The sequence below is a fragment of the Rhipicephalus microplus genome, chromosome 4, assembly GCF_043290135.1.
Source record: "Rhipicephalus microplus isolate Deutch F79 chromosome 4, USDA_Rmic, whole genome shotgun sequence".
Lineage (NCBI taxonomy): Eukaryota > Metazoa > Arthropoda > Arachnida > Ixodida > Ixodidae > Rhipicephalus > Rhipicephalus microplus.
Genome location: NC_134703.1, coordinates 153,575,577 through 153,590,815, shown reverse-complemented (window position 1 = coordinate 153,590,815; position 15,239 = coordinate 153,575,577). Strand labels below are relative to the sequence as shown.

Sequence of the window (15,239 nt, the reverse complement as noted above, 5' to 3'; positions counted from 1 at the left end):
GTGCAAGAGGTGTAAAAATCACTTTGGTCACAACAAATCATTATAAAGTACATTTTATCTAGTTTCATATTCAGTCTTCCAGCAAGGAGCCACTGCAGTCGATAGACACTTGACATTTTTCTCTCCTCATCAATTCTTTACTTTAGCTCTAGTGCTAGGTGTTTTAAATATCACTCAACAGAATTATATAATTCATTTCAAGTCTTCTATATATATAGTTGGTATAGCTGTTTCATTGTGGCGCATTTCTTGTTTTATAGTGCCCCTTTTGTGTCATCTGCCCCCAACCTCCAACTCCCTGTTTTGAAGCAAAGTTGGCTTCACTGGGTTATGACTCTTAGTGTGGTAAAGCTACACTGTAGTTGCCTTCATTTATTGGTTTGTAATAAAAACGAAAAAAAAACGTAAAAAAATATATAATCAAACGCTGCTGTACATGGCAACCAAGAATGGAGGGTAACAATAATTGTTAAAATGTTCAATGCACGTCTATAAAAATGACAAAAAAAGAAAGAGAAAAGAGTGTTGCAATTCAATCGTCAAATTTTATAAAACCCTAACAGAGACATGAAAAACAATGTTAACATAAAAACACTCTGCCTGCAGTGCCAACAGCACCACCTGAGAGCGTGGAAGTCCATGTTCTCAACAGCACAGCTGTCACTATTTTCTGGTCTCCCCCACCACCTCAGCATTGCAATGGAAGACTCCGAGGATACAGTGTAAGTGGAATGCCATCAGCTGATTTGCTCACTCCCCAGTCTAGGACAAAAAATTGATTGAGTAGCTTCAAGATGAATGAAATAATGACTAGTTATGAATACACGCCTTGTATAAGGTAAAGAGTGCTATATCAGCTAACTTTTTCCTAATGGTGACCAGAAGAAAAATAAGAATATCAGTGAAGCTAAGCTTTAAGTTGGATTGCAGTAACTGCAGTGACTGGAATGAGCAGGCTCACATAATACAAACAGGTCAGTAACTAATTCATTCTGGTAGGCTATTTATGTGCAAATATTTTACTTGATGATTCTGATGAACATAGAAACAAATAAATGATAGCCTTACACTGAAAGACCCCACAACTTACAAATGTGTTGTTGTGCAACAGTATAACTATACTTGATGCTTGACTGACAGTTTTTTATGACATACCAAAGAAATACTGTTTATTAAGGATACTGTGATGGGATACTGCAGATAAGTTCTTGTACAGGCATTTTCTAACTTGATTTGCAGAATGAATTGTAATCTTAGTATCTGTGCTTTGCATGTTAACTCAAATTTTGATGTCTCATGCTTACCCCGAGGACCTGTAATCAATGAGAAAGTGTGAAGGTTAGAGGGGATTACAATTTCTTTCCTCTGAGGAATGGAGCTAGTTTTGTTGAGATCTAGTATAGTTTTAGAAGCTTTAGAAGAATTTGGAAACGAAGCTTTAGAAAAATTTTATACAGTGTGTAGACTGAATACACCGAGAAAGCATGGCAAAAGTTCCTACTGTGAAGAAGCAAACTTCCCATTTGCAGGTGTATGTGACTGAAAATGCTTCTGATCTCAATATCAATCAAAGCACAAACTCTACAACTAACAGCCTGACATTGAGCAACCTAAAGACAGGAGCCATGTACGAAGCACGTGTGGTTGCTGTAACCACCGTTGGTGGGGGACCAGCCAGCAACCCAGTCCACTTCAAAATGGGTTAGTTCAAGTTTTGAAGCCGGCAGCTTTCTCTAGCTGTTTGGCACATTTTCACACATATTGTCATAGTGAGGTCAGACAACAGCTGTGACTTGGACATGTAGGCTTTCACTGTCATTGTGAATGAGGTGCTTGTCCTCTTATGCAAGCGAGTTCCACATCAAGCGTGTTCTGTATTGAACGCCAACTCTACGAGGTGCTTATGCTGCTGTGTGAGAGCTCTGGGGCATTTGAAGATTTAAATGATGTTGGGGGGGGGGGGGGAGGAAGTGCAGGATAACACAGTCTGTCCTTTTCTCCTGCCCCATTTTTCTATGTGGCAGCAGTTGAGAGGGAAATGGCAGTTGGCAACCATGCTAGATCTTGCATCAATAAATAGAATGCACACGTTGACTTTAATTTGTACGACTGCCTATAGCTACTACAGATGTACTTGTTGAGAACTTTTTTGTACTTTTTCACAATTCGAAATCAGCCTCGTTTGCTTTGAGAAGGTGCATCATTAAGCGAGAAAACATTCAAAAATTAAAAAATAAAAAAGAAGCGATTGCAGCTTCTTCTTGTAGTCCGAAGGACGTTTAAGGCTGGGCATGCAGCCTTCTTTGTTTTTCTTCAGTTTTTTTTTGCACACGTTGGCTTAAATCTGTACAACTGCCTATAGCTACTATAGATGTACTTGTTGACAGCTTTTTTGTAATGCTGAATTGTGCATTGAAACAACAATGGCTATTAATATTCACGGTGTAGCTGAACCGGTGCCTCCAAGGGCATCATTTTTTTAGTGTGAGTGGCATTGACAAACAGATCCAATACTTTTGGCATGCTTTTTTTATAACACTTTGAAAATAAAGGCAATGCCTAGTCCTTTGATTTCTCAATTATTCTCATGAATCGGAAATATTTTTACAGGTGAACTGCACTGTCCATATTTCTTACTAATTTTTGTGGTCAGCTGACATGAAGCTTTTCTAATATATAACTTTCCAGTGCAAGTGCCATGCACAAACTTTGTGGTTACAATAAAACGAGTCACCTTATCTTGACTATAAGGCTTTTTAACTCAATTTTTGAGATGAGGAAGATGTTTAGAAACTAAGAACTGAAATGTCATGATGTAGAAGATCTTTGCAGACTAATAAACTTCAAAGTAAAAAATTTCTACTGGGTACCAACAAAAATCAAAGATTCAACAGCTTTAGTATCCCTAATATCTGTATGGTCTGCTATGCAGATGCATGGATGCAGGTTTTGGTGCTTTAGCTTTATATGTACTTAACACGATACCACTGGTTCTGACATTCTAAGCTGTTTACAACACGTGTAATTTGCCATCTTAATTTTTTTTATAAATTTCAGAACGCCCAACTTCCTCCACATCGCTTTCTACTCCTCTACAAAACATCATCACGCAATCATGGTTCATTGCACTTTTTGGATTCTTGCTGCTTGCAGCAGTGACAACTTTTGTGATACTTTTAGTACGAAAAAGACGGCTGGAACATGCGAAAACAATTACAGCAGGTATGGATCTGAGATGCTTGCTAGCTTTGCTCAGTCTTAACACTCTTGCAACTGTAGCAGGACATATAAGATTCTATAAGGAATATTTTTGGAAGAGAGCTTTTGATGAACAATTTCTTCTGTATAGCCTCTTGCTTCTCTAAATTGACTGCTGCATTTATATCTTTCTCCAGCTCCAGTACATAAGCAGGAAGACATCAGGTAAGAGGTCTTGCTTTTTTTTTTTCAGTTCTTTCATATTGGCACTGATGTGAAATCAACTTCCTTTATCAACTAAATGATGCATGGCTAATTGATGCACTAATCTTTTTCCTCCCTGCTTTGCCAGGAATTGCTTCAATTCTCTCTCTGGCCCGGCCAGTCTGAGCCCTCATGAAGCCTTGTGGATCGACCATAGTGCCTGGAGAACTTCGGACACTTTGAAAGAGCCCTTCTGTGATGCAAAGGCTGTTAACAAGATGAGCTGTGCTTCAAACGATGTCAACTATTCTAGGTGAGCTTTGTCTTACCTTTAAATAATCACAAAGCCTCTCCATTAACTGTGAAACGTTGCCTCCAGATGGTGCTGTAACCGACCCCTTCTAAAGGCTTGTTCAAGCAATAGCGAAGAAAGGAAACGCAGGCAACAGTATAGTAAGTTGGTGCATTATAATGTCGTATTTCTATAGCTCAGCTCAGTTTGAGTATGAAGAAAAGAAGCATCAGCGAAGAAGAAAAACACAGGCAACAGAATGAGTGCTGATCATGTTGGCTGTGTTTTTCCTTCTTCACAGTTGGCTCTTTTCTTCATGCTGAAACTGAGCTGCGCTATAGCAATACGAGGTTATAAAGCACCAACTTGCCCAATCTGCAGTACTTGTCAATTTCATTTCTCGTTCACACTAGTGACTCAGTCGTTGCACGAACAAGTTGGTCGCAAACTAACTTTCCTCAGACAAAGCTTACTTTGAATCAGTCACTCGCTGCTCACTTTTTCAGTTGCATGACTGTACCCAGTGAACCACAAATATAGTGTAGACATTCATGATATGTATTCATGGACATTGTAAATGTCTCTTAGATATCCATAAAAATACAAATTACGAAGATTAGATGTACCCGCAACTATGAAAAAATCAGGCGAGTAAGGTTGCAGGTACGTTGCACATGGACACTGAATGGACATTCAATAGATATACATAGACATTTTCATATAGTAAATAAAAGGTTTTTCATGCCCTTCGCACTTTTATCGCATGTAGTTGGTGTGTTAGAACAGCGGTCCCATGGCAGCCTTGCTCATCGCCGCTCAGCTTTACTTTATAGGAAGGATCGAGGGCGTGAAGCTGGCCTGATCTATTGATATGTGTGGTTTAACGTCCCAAAACCACCATATGAATATGAGAGACGCCGTAGTGGAGGGCTCCAAAAATTTCGACCACCTGAGGTTCTTTAATGTGCACCTAACTCCTAGCACACTACCTACAGCATTTTCGCCTGCATTGAAAATGCAGCAGCCGCCGGGATTCGAACCCGCGACCTGCGGGTCAGCAGCCGAGTACCTTAACCACTAGACAACTTGGGCGAGGCTGGCCGGATTGCTGTCAGACGACAAATTTAAGGCCAGCCTCACAATGTCGATGCCTTCTAAAGGTATAGCACACCAGCTAAGAGCCAGACTGTAGTGGGAGCACAGGTCTCGAGCACACAAAACTATGTATACATAGCAAGCCTGAAGGAAGTGCGGGGCTGGGAAAAAAGTCTTTCTTTCGAGCTTCCTTTCCTCCTCTCTTTCATTTTTTTTCAGTTTTTGCTGTCTTTATTTCTCCTCTATGTTTTTAATCCTCTTGCCCTCCCTGTTTTTCTTCCTATTTATTTATTTTCCATTTCTTTCTATTTCTCACTTGCTTCATCTTTTTCTATTTTCGATGTGGTTTTGCTTGTGTTACACCAAGTAGCGACAGCCCAGGCCCCTGAAGTGCTTCACACTTGAAAGCACCGTAGCGGTGCATGATGTCGCGTTATCATGTACGACAGCACTATAATGCCGTGCATGTTAATTTTATGGTCGTTTGCGTGCTTTATCTCCTTGCGCATGTAAGTGTATGCATTACGCACGCTCGAACATCACATGTTCATTTATCTTCGAGCACTGTCTAGATTTTACGTGCCAATATATATTTATGATTCTAAACGTCAACTAAAGCAGTTTTGTAAGACAGAAAGTTCTGCAATGCATTTGATGTTGAGAGCGCGTATGTGCAACATCATTTGTGACGTCTAGTTTCTGTCTAAGAGAGAAGTGCATACGACGTTAATATTATGTAGGCTCTTTAGACTGTAAGGATGGCAAATTAGGCGGATGTCGACTTGATGTTATCGATAAACGTAGACGTATGGATCTTACTTTTATGTTGACAGGATATTAGTGGTTCACTGGGTAGTTCGAAAGCCTGTGAACCAATAAGATATATATACAGAAAGAAGACGTCTTCTTGCTGATGGCTTTGTTTTACAAGGCGAGGATAGTGCGAGAAAATGCTAATGTTATCATTCATGAGGCATTTTCATGTGGTGACAAGTGTAGGTAGTGCTAGTCAGTGTAAACGTCGATTGCCATGAGTAAATTTTTGGTCACCCTTCTCAAGTGGTCACAGATCAAGCTCTGTTCCAGGGTGAATGAGCCCTAACATTTCTTGGGGCAAACAGTGCTGCTAATGTAGTTTTTATTTTCTTAACCTAAGCAAAGTAAGTTATGAAACTGGTTTTTCTCAGATATTTGGTCATCTTGTTACCAATTCATCCTAGCTTTGTGCAAAAAGTTTTGTACACGCGTTGAAATAGATGATGTTTTTAATACAGGTTATGGGATGAAATTTTCTCAACAGATTTGTTGCTGGCACATATGCACCACACAAGCACACAAGAGTACGATATCTTACAATTTTTGTTACCCAAATCCAGCTCTTTCTTGACCGAAATGCCAGCTTTAGCGCATTTAAAATTTTTCTGTTGCATCATATGTTTACACCAACGTTAACTCAGCAAGTTGAATCTGAGTATTTCAGTTGAAGCATCATCACAGACTTTTTTCATCATGAACGAGCCCAGGTCGTCTCTGGTCGCAGCGGTACAAACCGTGCGGACGAGTTGGCTAACTACTAATTACTTAATTCATTGGTATTCAACTTCAATACATCACTGCTTACAGCGTTTTCTTTTTCCTGTGTTATGCAGCGTCTATGCACCTTTAAGCTGCGGCGTTGATGCCACTGACTATGCAGAGGTGGACACTTACAACTTGACAACATTCTACAAAAAGGACCTGTCGTCTATACCGGAGCCTTATGCTACTACCACATTGATAAATCCTTCATTCCAGAAGAGTTCAAGTGGTTCAGTAAGTAACCCCTTTTTTTTCTACAGTGAACTCAGATACTGACGCGGTGCCACCATTCACGACACTTCTCATGATCATGTGCCGAATGAGTGTATCATTCGCTCCATGTTTCCACATAAAGATCTTCAGCCGCGCACTGAAACTGACAATTGTGCTACGCTTGGATTTTCTTGCCACCTTGTTGCCTGATTGCTTGTGTATTCTTTATCACTTTCTGTAATAAGTTAGTGTCCCACATTAGGAAAAAGTGCTGGGCAAAAAAATGCATTTTTTCTAAAATTACATTTTTTTTACTTGCATTCATTCTAACTTTAGTTCCTCTCCTTTCATGACAAAAATCAAGGTAGCAATTAAGCTGACTGTAAGTTAAAATTGCTTTTAAAGAGGACAAGGTGTCTATTATGTACACACTATAATGATCTGGTTGTCTAGAATTTGCCGCAAAAAATCAGCTGGCTGCTTGCCATTGCATTTCACATGAGGAGTTGACCAAAGCCCCATGCTCATAATTACCATCATTCGCAGGCTCTCATTATGAAAGAAATAATTTTAAAAACATATCTTTGCCATATACATGAGCTTTCATTTTTACGTTCAAAACGCATTTTTCTTCAAGATGCAATTGTGAGCAACTTCTTGAAATTATACATCACATATTTGGCACTTCTGATGGCCAGATCAGGACAAATTTTTTCGCACACATTGCTTAATATGTGAAAAGTGAAATTATCTCTTTTTAATCCTGTATCACTTATATAATTATTATAAACCTAAAATAAGCAATTTGTTTGGGGTCAGCATCTTAAGGCTTTTCATGTTACACTTTTTTCTTGTTCATTAAAATGTCTTATACACACTTGTTAGTTCTTTGCATTCTACAGTTAATGCAGAGTAATATGAACCGTTATTGTTTCATGAAAGCTTAGTGGCAGAAAGTGTGTCCAAAAAAATTGGTTCCAAATCTGCATGTTACACAGCAAATGTCGTCGAAAGACGATAGTCTTGCGTCTGGAGAGAGGGAACAAAGCGTTTATTTTATGTTCTGCACAAGAAAATCGCTAAATGGTATTCTGGAGGCACTGCGCTAGAGTGCCTCGAGCGTGTAGCGGAAGCGAACGAGTGCATCGAGGCACGTTAGACACAAGCACCATCTGGCAGTTATCTTCGAAAATAAAAGCGTGCAGCCCTCGGAGAAAGATGCGCACCAGTCTCGGAGGTGATAAGGTGTGGAACACAAAGCGACGGGCAGGTGCCACCATCGTGACGTTGTAGCAAAGTGTTGGAAACACCTTTTCGAGCATCGCATTGCACTGTAAGCGCAGCGCGATAAACGCTACAGTCCTTAGAGTTACTTGTGTGTGCCTCTTTTAGTATAAAGCCAGACATACTAAACATAGACGTGTTGATATGGCTCCTCAGATATGTACAATAATTACTTTTTTATTGACAATTGCACAACTATGAACGCTAAACCTTGAGCAATATTGGTGGGCACTGCGGATGGGGTTGGCCGTTTGATGCTGTTTCAAGTATCGTTAGGACGGACAAACAGACAATTATACAGACAGACAGACAGACACCAAAATTTTTACGTCGAAGGTCCCCAAGAAAGACTATCGTCTTTAAAAGAGCCATATTTTATGCATTGTCATGGTACACAAGGAAATCTATCCAATTTACTATAAATCTGTGTACATGTTTGAAATCAGCATAAATATCTATGTAAAGAGCAAAAATTCAATTACTCTAAGCTGTATAAAAGAAACCTTTTGTGAGTAGCATCTCAACTCTCTAACTTTTGGGAAAATGTCTGCAACATCATTTGTCATCCACATACACTCATAATGTGTAACTTTATTTGTCGCTTTATCTTGTGTTGTCCTTTAATGTATTTGCAAATTGCAATGAGATGACGCTCCACAAGAAGAACAAAAATGATAATAAAGAGATTTGTTTGTGTTTAAAACATTACTGCGGATATAGTGTCAAAGAAGTGCTTTATGGCACAAAAGTTGATTTCAGGTTCATTTTTCAGAAGTTACGTGAGAATATGGCTTGCAAAAAAAAGTTGTAAATTGACTAGGTTTTCTGTGTAAAGAAATATTTCATGGTTTCTGATAAATTAAGGCTTTACAGCTAGTTTACTTGGTAAATCTATAACCAAAAAGCACGGAGTTATATCACTTTCTCTGATTCTGAGCAAGTTCTCACCCCATAAATAGTGAAAGATATATTTTTTCTTTCTTTTTTTTTTCAGGCCAGAGACAGTCGCAGTGGAAGCTCGGCAGAAGAAAGGAGTCGGACGTCAGACAAAGCTTTTGACCTTGAACTGAAGCAGGCTAGCGCAGGTATTTACTGGTTAGACTAGTAGCAACCGGAGGGGAACTTAGTGTGCGCCATCACTGTGTATATACAGTGCTCACAAAGTAAAGCGTGACATCAATGCTTCAAGTGTAATGACTGGCACATGCAATGATTCAAGATGACTATTCATTAATACTTAATACCTAGAATTCAATGTCGCAAAACCATGATACGATTACGTGAGACGCCGTAGCAGAGGGCTCCGAAAAATTCGACCATGTGGTGTTCTCTAACCAGCCGGTGTTCTTTGACTCACAACACACAGTACATGGACCTCTACCAATTCACCTCTATCGAAATGCAACTTCCATGGCAGGGATGGATATCATGACCTTTCAGTCAGCAGCCTAGCACAAAATAAGTTGCCATGTCTTTGCAAATGTAGTCACTAATGGCAATGCAGGCTTCTATGTAAGCATACAAGTTGAAATTTTGCCGGTATGACATGAACTTAAAATGTCGGAAGTGAAAGCATGTGCATTACTTAGCTCTACATTGTCGTGTTTCAATCCATGAGCAGTGTGCATGGTGACTTAATGTTTGTGAGACCTCAACTATTGCTCTCATTCATTACAGATGGTGTTACTGACCTGCTGTTGGAATCAGATAAGCTCACTAGTCCGGCCAGTGACTCGGCCAGTTACACAACAGGTGAGCTAAGTTGTTTTAGGCAAGCATGTGTTTTTTAATTAGTTTGGTATAACAGTACTTTTTTAAACAGCTAATCAACATTCGTAATGCATAATCAGTAATATTCCGTACTACCCCGAAGAATTCCCTTTCAGTGGCACGAAAATTTTCTATTTCGGAGATTTTTCTCTGCAAACGTTGACGAAATCCCCGGCATATTTCCCTACACAACAGTACTGATTTCCGCCTCCATCTTCGCACACACATACTATAGTTAGATGTGTCTCACGTCCTGGCAACCTTTTACATCATGACTAGCCCCTCCACTGCCACATAACAAAAGCATGGCTTTATTAATTAGTATACTGTTAGTACTCTACACATTGCGGGCTTTAAGTCAAACACCAATAGTGGACATGAGGTCGCTTCACGTAAATTTCAGAAACAAATCTCAAAGGCTATCCTTGCGTGGTGCATGCGCCAGAACAGATTACAGCAGGTGAAGGTGCACTGTGACCACTAATTATTGGTCGTCGTTGGAAAATTCAACCATTCCTAAAATTTTCTGCAATATCACGACGATTCCCTTTTTACCTTTGGCTCAAAATTACAGTCTAAAATTTCCCAAAAAAAGAGAAATTTCCTGCAGGAAACATCCCTGCACATAATACTCATTGCCATAATGTCAAGTGTTAATAGAATTAACACTTGATGGTTATCAGCTTTTTAACTAAATCTATTTGCATAATTTACATGTATTTTGCAATTTTAAAGTACAAAATGAAGCATTTCTATGCAGACAATAATAGGCTCACATATTTGCGATTTTTGTTTCAGGAGCAGTAACAAAGTGAGTCAATTTGATGAAGCTAGCCATGTAGTGAATACTGCCACTGCAATTTATCCGTTGTCTTGTGTAACCTTTCACAGCGAATGAAGTACAGGGTAGATCCTCATACACAACATCATAATATTGGCAGAGTAGCTTTTTACTCATAATGCTTGAAAGAATTTTGTTTCACTCATTTACATGTGGCAAACTGCTAGCACTCACAGGAATGGTAGAATATGGTAGCAGGACTGCATTACTGTTGAGTGAGCTGGTATAGACAGAAGAAAATACAACAAAAAAAAATGTGTAATGCATTCGTGCAGTAAAGATTTTTTTATTTTTTCTTCTGTAGTGTCATTTGAATGTAACATTGTTAAAGAGCCCGTTTCACGAAAGTTCCGGTCGTTGGAAGTGGTGTTGTCGGTTGTGAGAAAAAAATCTGCATTTTCTATGAGCGAAAATTTAAGATAGATGCAAATAAATGAAAATCTAAAATCTTCGGTCCAAGTGATAATTGAACCCAGGCTTTTTGCACGGCTTGCAAGTGTTCTACCATGCAGTCATGCCAGCACGTAGAACATCTTTGTTAAATAATGTCATCTAGTCAAAGGAGTCATCTCAACGCATGTAATACTGCATGTCAGAATCGTAGATTTCTACCAGGCATCAAAACATATGAATTGCACTATGAGCAAGTGGTTTAAAGCTGCCCACGCAATAAAAAGTGCATAGCAGCATAGGTGCACGTGGCACCTTACAGATGCGTTGTGGGTACATCAGCAATTCATAAATGAAAGTATATATGCGTAGTTGCGCTTCACATCTTTACTTGCAGTAAGCATTTTAGGTTAGTTTAAAATGGCCAATGTTTTGTGCATAACAGTTCCCTTCCTCGCGCCACAGTTGAAAGCGATGCACACCGGGCCCCATTACACTGTCACATTGTGCTCTTAAAAGCACAGCTCAAGCACTTTTCAATTTTTCTTAATATTTTATGTAGAAGCTATTTCTCTGAACTTTTTATGCATGTGCATACATTTGATTTCCTTTTGTAGTAGCAACTTATGGTCTCCTAATATAAAGACTTCTAACATTATATATTCCATTACCACAGCTAAATGCCTAATGCAAAATCCCATTCATGCAAAAAGTTACATATTCCTCCAATATCTGCCTGAACCATTTCTTTCTCCTTATCTCCTTAGACACAGTTGTAAATGGGACAATCACTGGCACAAGCTTGGGAACCAGAAAAAAGTTTGACCCTAAGACTGCTTATAGGACAGAAGTGCACTGGTTGTTAGAAACAGGATTGCTTCATTGGTGTACATGCATTCTCCTTTCACAGATGAGTACGGGATGCCTGTGAAAAAAAGCCGCCAAAAGTTTTCGCGAGGACGAGCTGTCTCTCGAGGACCTCTGATGAATTGGTCCAAAATCATTCCTCCATTGCCTGAGAAGCCGCCCAGTGAAGGAGGTTCTCAGCTAAATACTCCTGCGTCTCTCAGAAGGACATCGCCTCTTGACGGGCAATTCAAACAGAGCGTGAGTGTTGCCTAGAAATCTCTCCTCAAGAATTTCCAAATATAGTTAGACATCTTCTTGTTATTTTTTTATATTTTGTTTTTTGCATTAGTCCTGTGTGCACAGTTAATTTTTTAGAAATAAACCCGACTATAGCAAACAGCTCTGTCAAGATAAGCACTTGTACAACAACATAGATTGTCAAAAATATCACAAAAAGGTAAAATATTTTTTAGCCAAAAAATTCACCTAAAACGCAACTACCTAATATTATACGTACACTATACATAGACGTATATGTAGATATTTTATTAGACATTTTCACAGATATAATAACTTATAATAAACAAGGACGTAATTGCAGTAATACATAAAATATTTACAGTGATAGTATAACAGATAGTCTTCAGACTTTTATTTTTGCTACCTGTGATTTATAATTTTTGTCTGTACATCTTGTTACAAAGCCTAATCGGGCATAAAAAGTAAGTGTCATGGCGATATTACCACACAAATGAACATGAAGTTTGATATATTGAGAAAACTAACAATTGAAGAATTTTGAACTAACTAGGCAGATGTAGTTGTAAACCACAAAGTGAAAATGAAGAACAGATTGTTCTATAAAAAGTGGAATAAGAACAACAAAGGAGAGAACTGGGTCAACCTCAAAAGCTTTTAATATAGCAAATCAACATTTCATGATGACAATCTTCTTGCTTATATAGAAACATCTTTCTCACCATACTTGTAGGCAATGCTAAAGCTGAGGTTGTAGCAAAAGTTTTATTCAGTGTCTTAGTACGGATCACTACATTTATACATAAACAAGGTATATGTGTACATTTGTTCTTCAAACAAAGCGTATATCAAAAATGTTCTAAAGAAAGCCATGTTCTAAATATTATACACACTTTCATTTAGAACTTCTAGCGTAAAAATTACTTTTTAAATCATTATCTATTGTTTTCTGCCAACAAATTCAACTTTTGAAACAAAAAAGTAGCTAATTTTCAAATTAAAAAGCCGAAATTCAACTCTCCTTCTTAGCCATGTTTCTCCACACCTGCCTATTGATATAATTGTGCACCAAGTTAAACTCGTCTTGAAGGATAAAGCAAAAATTTTATTGCTCACTTTTTGTTTCAGTTTATAAGCAAAGTACATTAACTAGGGGCGTGCCAATATTAAAAATTTGGAATAGTTTTTTAATATTGTTTGTTATTCTATTTGATTTGCACTGGAAGTTTAAGCTTCCTGATGACAAATACAGTCGGTGGTTGATTTACAGTCGTCCCTTCAAACTTTTAATATGCTTTGCCTTTTTACAGTTATGTATTGAAGTAAAGCTGCCTTTCATGTGCTGCTACGGTCGCAAATGTACTTACTCAAGAAAACGCAGATTCCAACATGGAGATGGCCCCTTCAAATTTTCAATAGGCTTCGCCCCATCACAGTCGTGATGCAGTCTGTCTTTCAGGCTCTGCTATGATGGCAAATGTGTGGACTCGAGAAAATGCTGTTTCCAACACAGAGAGGACAGATGTGACACAAGTAGAGACCCAATGCTGTTTTCGGCAGGCAGTCCGAAAAATTGGACCCCTAAGACTATAAACATTCAAAATTTCAGATGTTTATATTGACATCTGTGAGGCAGAAATGGAACTCCGCACTCGAAAGCACCGCACCCGTGTCCACCGCATCAGTTGGGCTTCCACAGAAGTTGAAGAAGAGAAGAGGCTGGGGAATCAGCATCGTTGCTGTGTAAAGGGTTGTGGGTAACGCTTTGATTGCACCAAACCATGTGCACAAATACAATTCGACCTCTGCATTGCCCCATTCAGGATATAACAACTATTAAACACCACCTTTTCAGTGCTTCATACTTAGCCAAAAGAAAATACTTTCATGCTTAGGAGTCCCATCCATCTTTTTTTTTTCTGCAATGTCTCTTTGAATTATTTGAAAAATATTACAGGAATATTTAAAGAATATTTAAAAAATATTCCATTCGATTCACACTCACACTTCAATATTCGAATTCGCTTCACACCCGGAATATTGCTATTCACACAGCTCTAACTTTAACTTTCTTTTTAGGTTATGTGACGATTGCAGTTGTGCGGCATGTTTGTTTGTACAGTTACAACTCATTTTCACCTTGAAACTCTGTGCTGTCTCGAACAAAAAGTGTTTCTTCCTAATTACTGAACTCGCAATTGGGAACATGAAGAAATATACAGGAGACGAGACACTGTTGCATGCTCAGTCAGGGAGCCAAAAGACTACCCGTGCAGGCTTCTATTCCATCTACAGTAGAATGAACTCGATGTATTTCATCTCCTGCACTACAAAGTCAATTTCTATGTATTCATCTCGCATCCACATACCAGGTGAAGCCAAAACCAGACAAAGATCTAGCCCTATATTCAACTACACTGCTTGTTTTTCACATCATGATGCAAGAAATGCATACACTGCACACCTGCATTTTAAGCACTCTATAAGAATGAGCACTGGCACATTCAGTTGGCCATATTTCATTCAGTTTTGCTCAAAAGACGTAATGCACATGTAAAATATAGAGGGGCAATAAACATATTAGAGGTAGAAAGGGTGCTATTTCCTTTTCACAAAGTTCATTATAGTTTTTCAATGTAAACAATCTATTAAAATGAGTTCACTCTGGTCATAAAATGTCAGGTTTCTGATGAAAGCTTGAGCTTAGAAAAAAAAAGGGGGAGGGGGGCTTGTTGGTGCTCTGTTTTGCAACATATTCTCAGTGAAAGTAACAGCAACGAAATAAATGGCCAAATGAGCTTGTTTGCTAGTTGCACTTGGCAAATTGCACGTCAGTCTTAGGCTGGGCCTTTTTCAAAATAATTCCGCAGAGGTCCTTTAATGCGACATTTATTATTTGTCTGTCATTCCAGTTCCAGCCTAGTGGAGCACAGCTATCCAACAATTTGAGGGCAGTGCAAGTACTGCCCCGATTCCCAGCATCGTTACCTAAGAGTTCCCCAAATCAGTCCAGCAACAGCCTAGGGAGCTCCTATGCAGACGCCTACCAAGAGGGTGCTCCCTTCCTGCCGAGAGAAAACAGGCCCCTCTCGAAGACCATGCAGCCACAGCACATACAGCAGCCGCAAGAGCAGATATTTGGCAACCCTTTCATAGACCGAGGAGTACAGTCATCACTGCCATCACTCGTCAGCGAGCGCACGTCCTTCAACGCTGCCATGGCGCCATCGGGTCCACGGCTGGCCACACTTCAAGGTCAGTATTGTT

The 15,239-nt window shown here is 39.1% G+C and overlaps 1 protein-coding gene across 2 annotated transcripts in view; it reads left to right on the top strand.

Moving 5' to 3' along the window:
- Positions 1 to 15,239, top strand: part of LOC119172916 (protein sax-3-like) — a 261,096-nt gene that overhangs the window by 220,560 nt on the left and 25,297 nt on the right. For both annotated transcript variants that reach the window (XM_075893779.1, XM_075893778.1), the window contains exons 12-21: positions 607 to 722; positions 1,530 to 1,701; positions 3,058 to 3,222; positions 3,396 to 3,423; positions 3,551 to 3,715; positions 6,439 to 6,601; positions 8,859 to 8,949; positions 9,542 to 9,616; positions 11,776 to 11,972; positions 14,885 to 15,227. In XM_075893779.1, the coding sequence (XP_075749894.1) occupies positions 607 to 722; positions 1,530 to 1,701; positions 3,058 to 3,222; positions 3,396 to 3,423; positions 3,551 to 3,715; positions 6,439 to 6,601; positions 8,859 to 8,949; positions 9,542 to 9,616; positions 11,776 to 11,972; positions 14,885 to 15,227 (1,515 nt within the window). The remainder of the gene's footprint in view (positions 1 to 606; positions 723 to 1,529; positions 1,702 to 3,057; positions 3,223 to 3,395; positions 3,424 to 3,550; positions 3,716 to 6,438; positions 6,602 to 8,858; positions 8,950 to 9,541; positions 9,617 to 11,775; positions 11,973 to 14,884; positions 15,228 to 15,239) is intronic.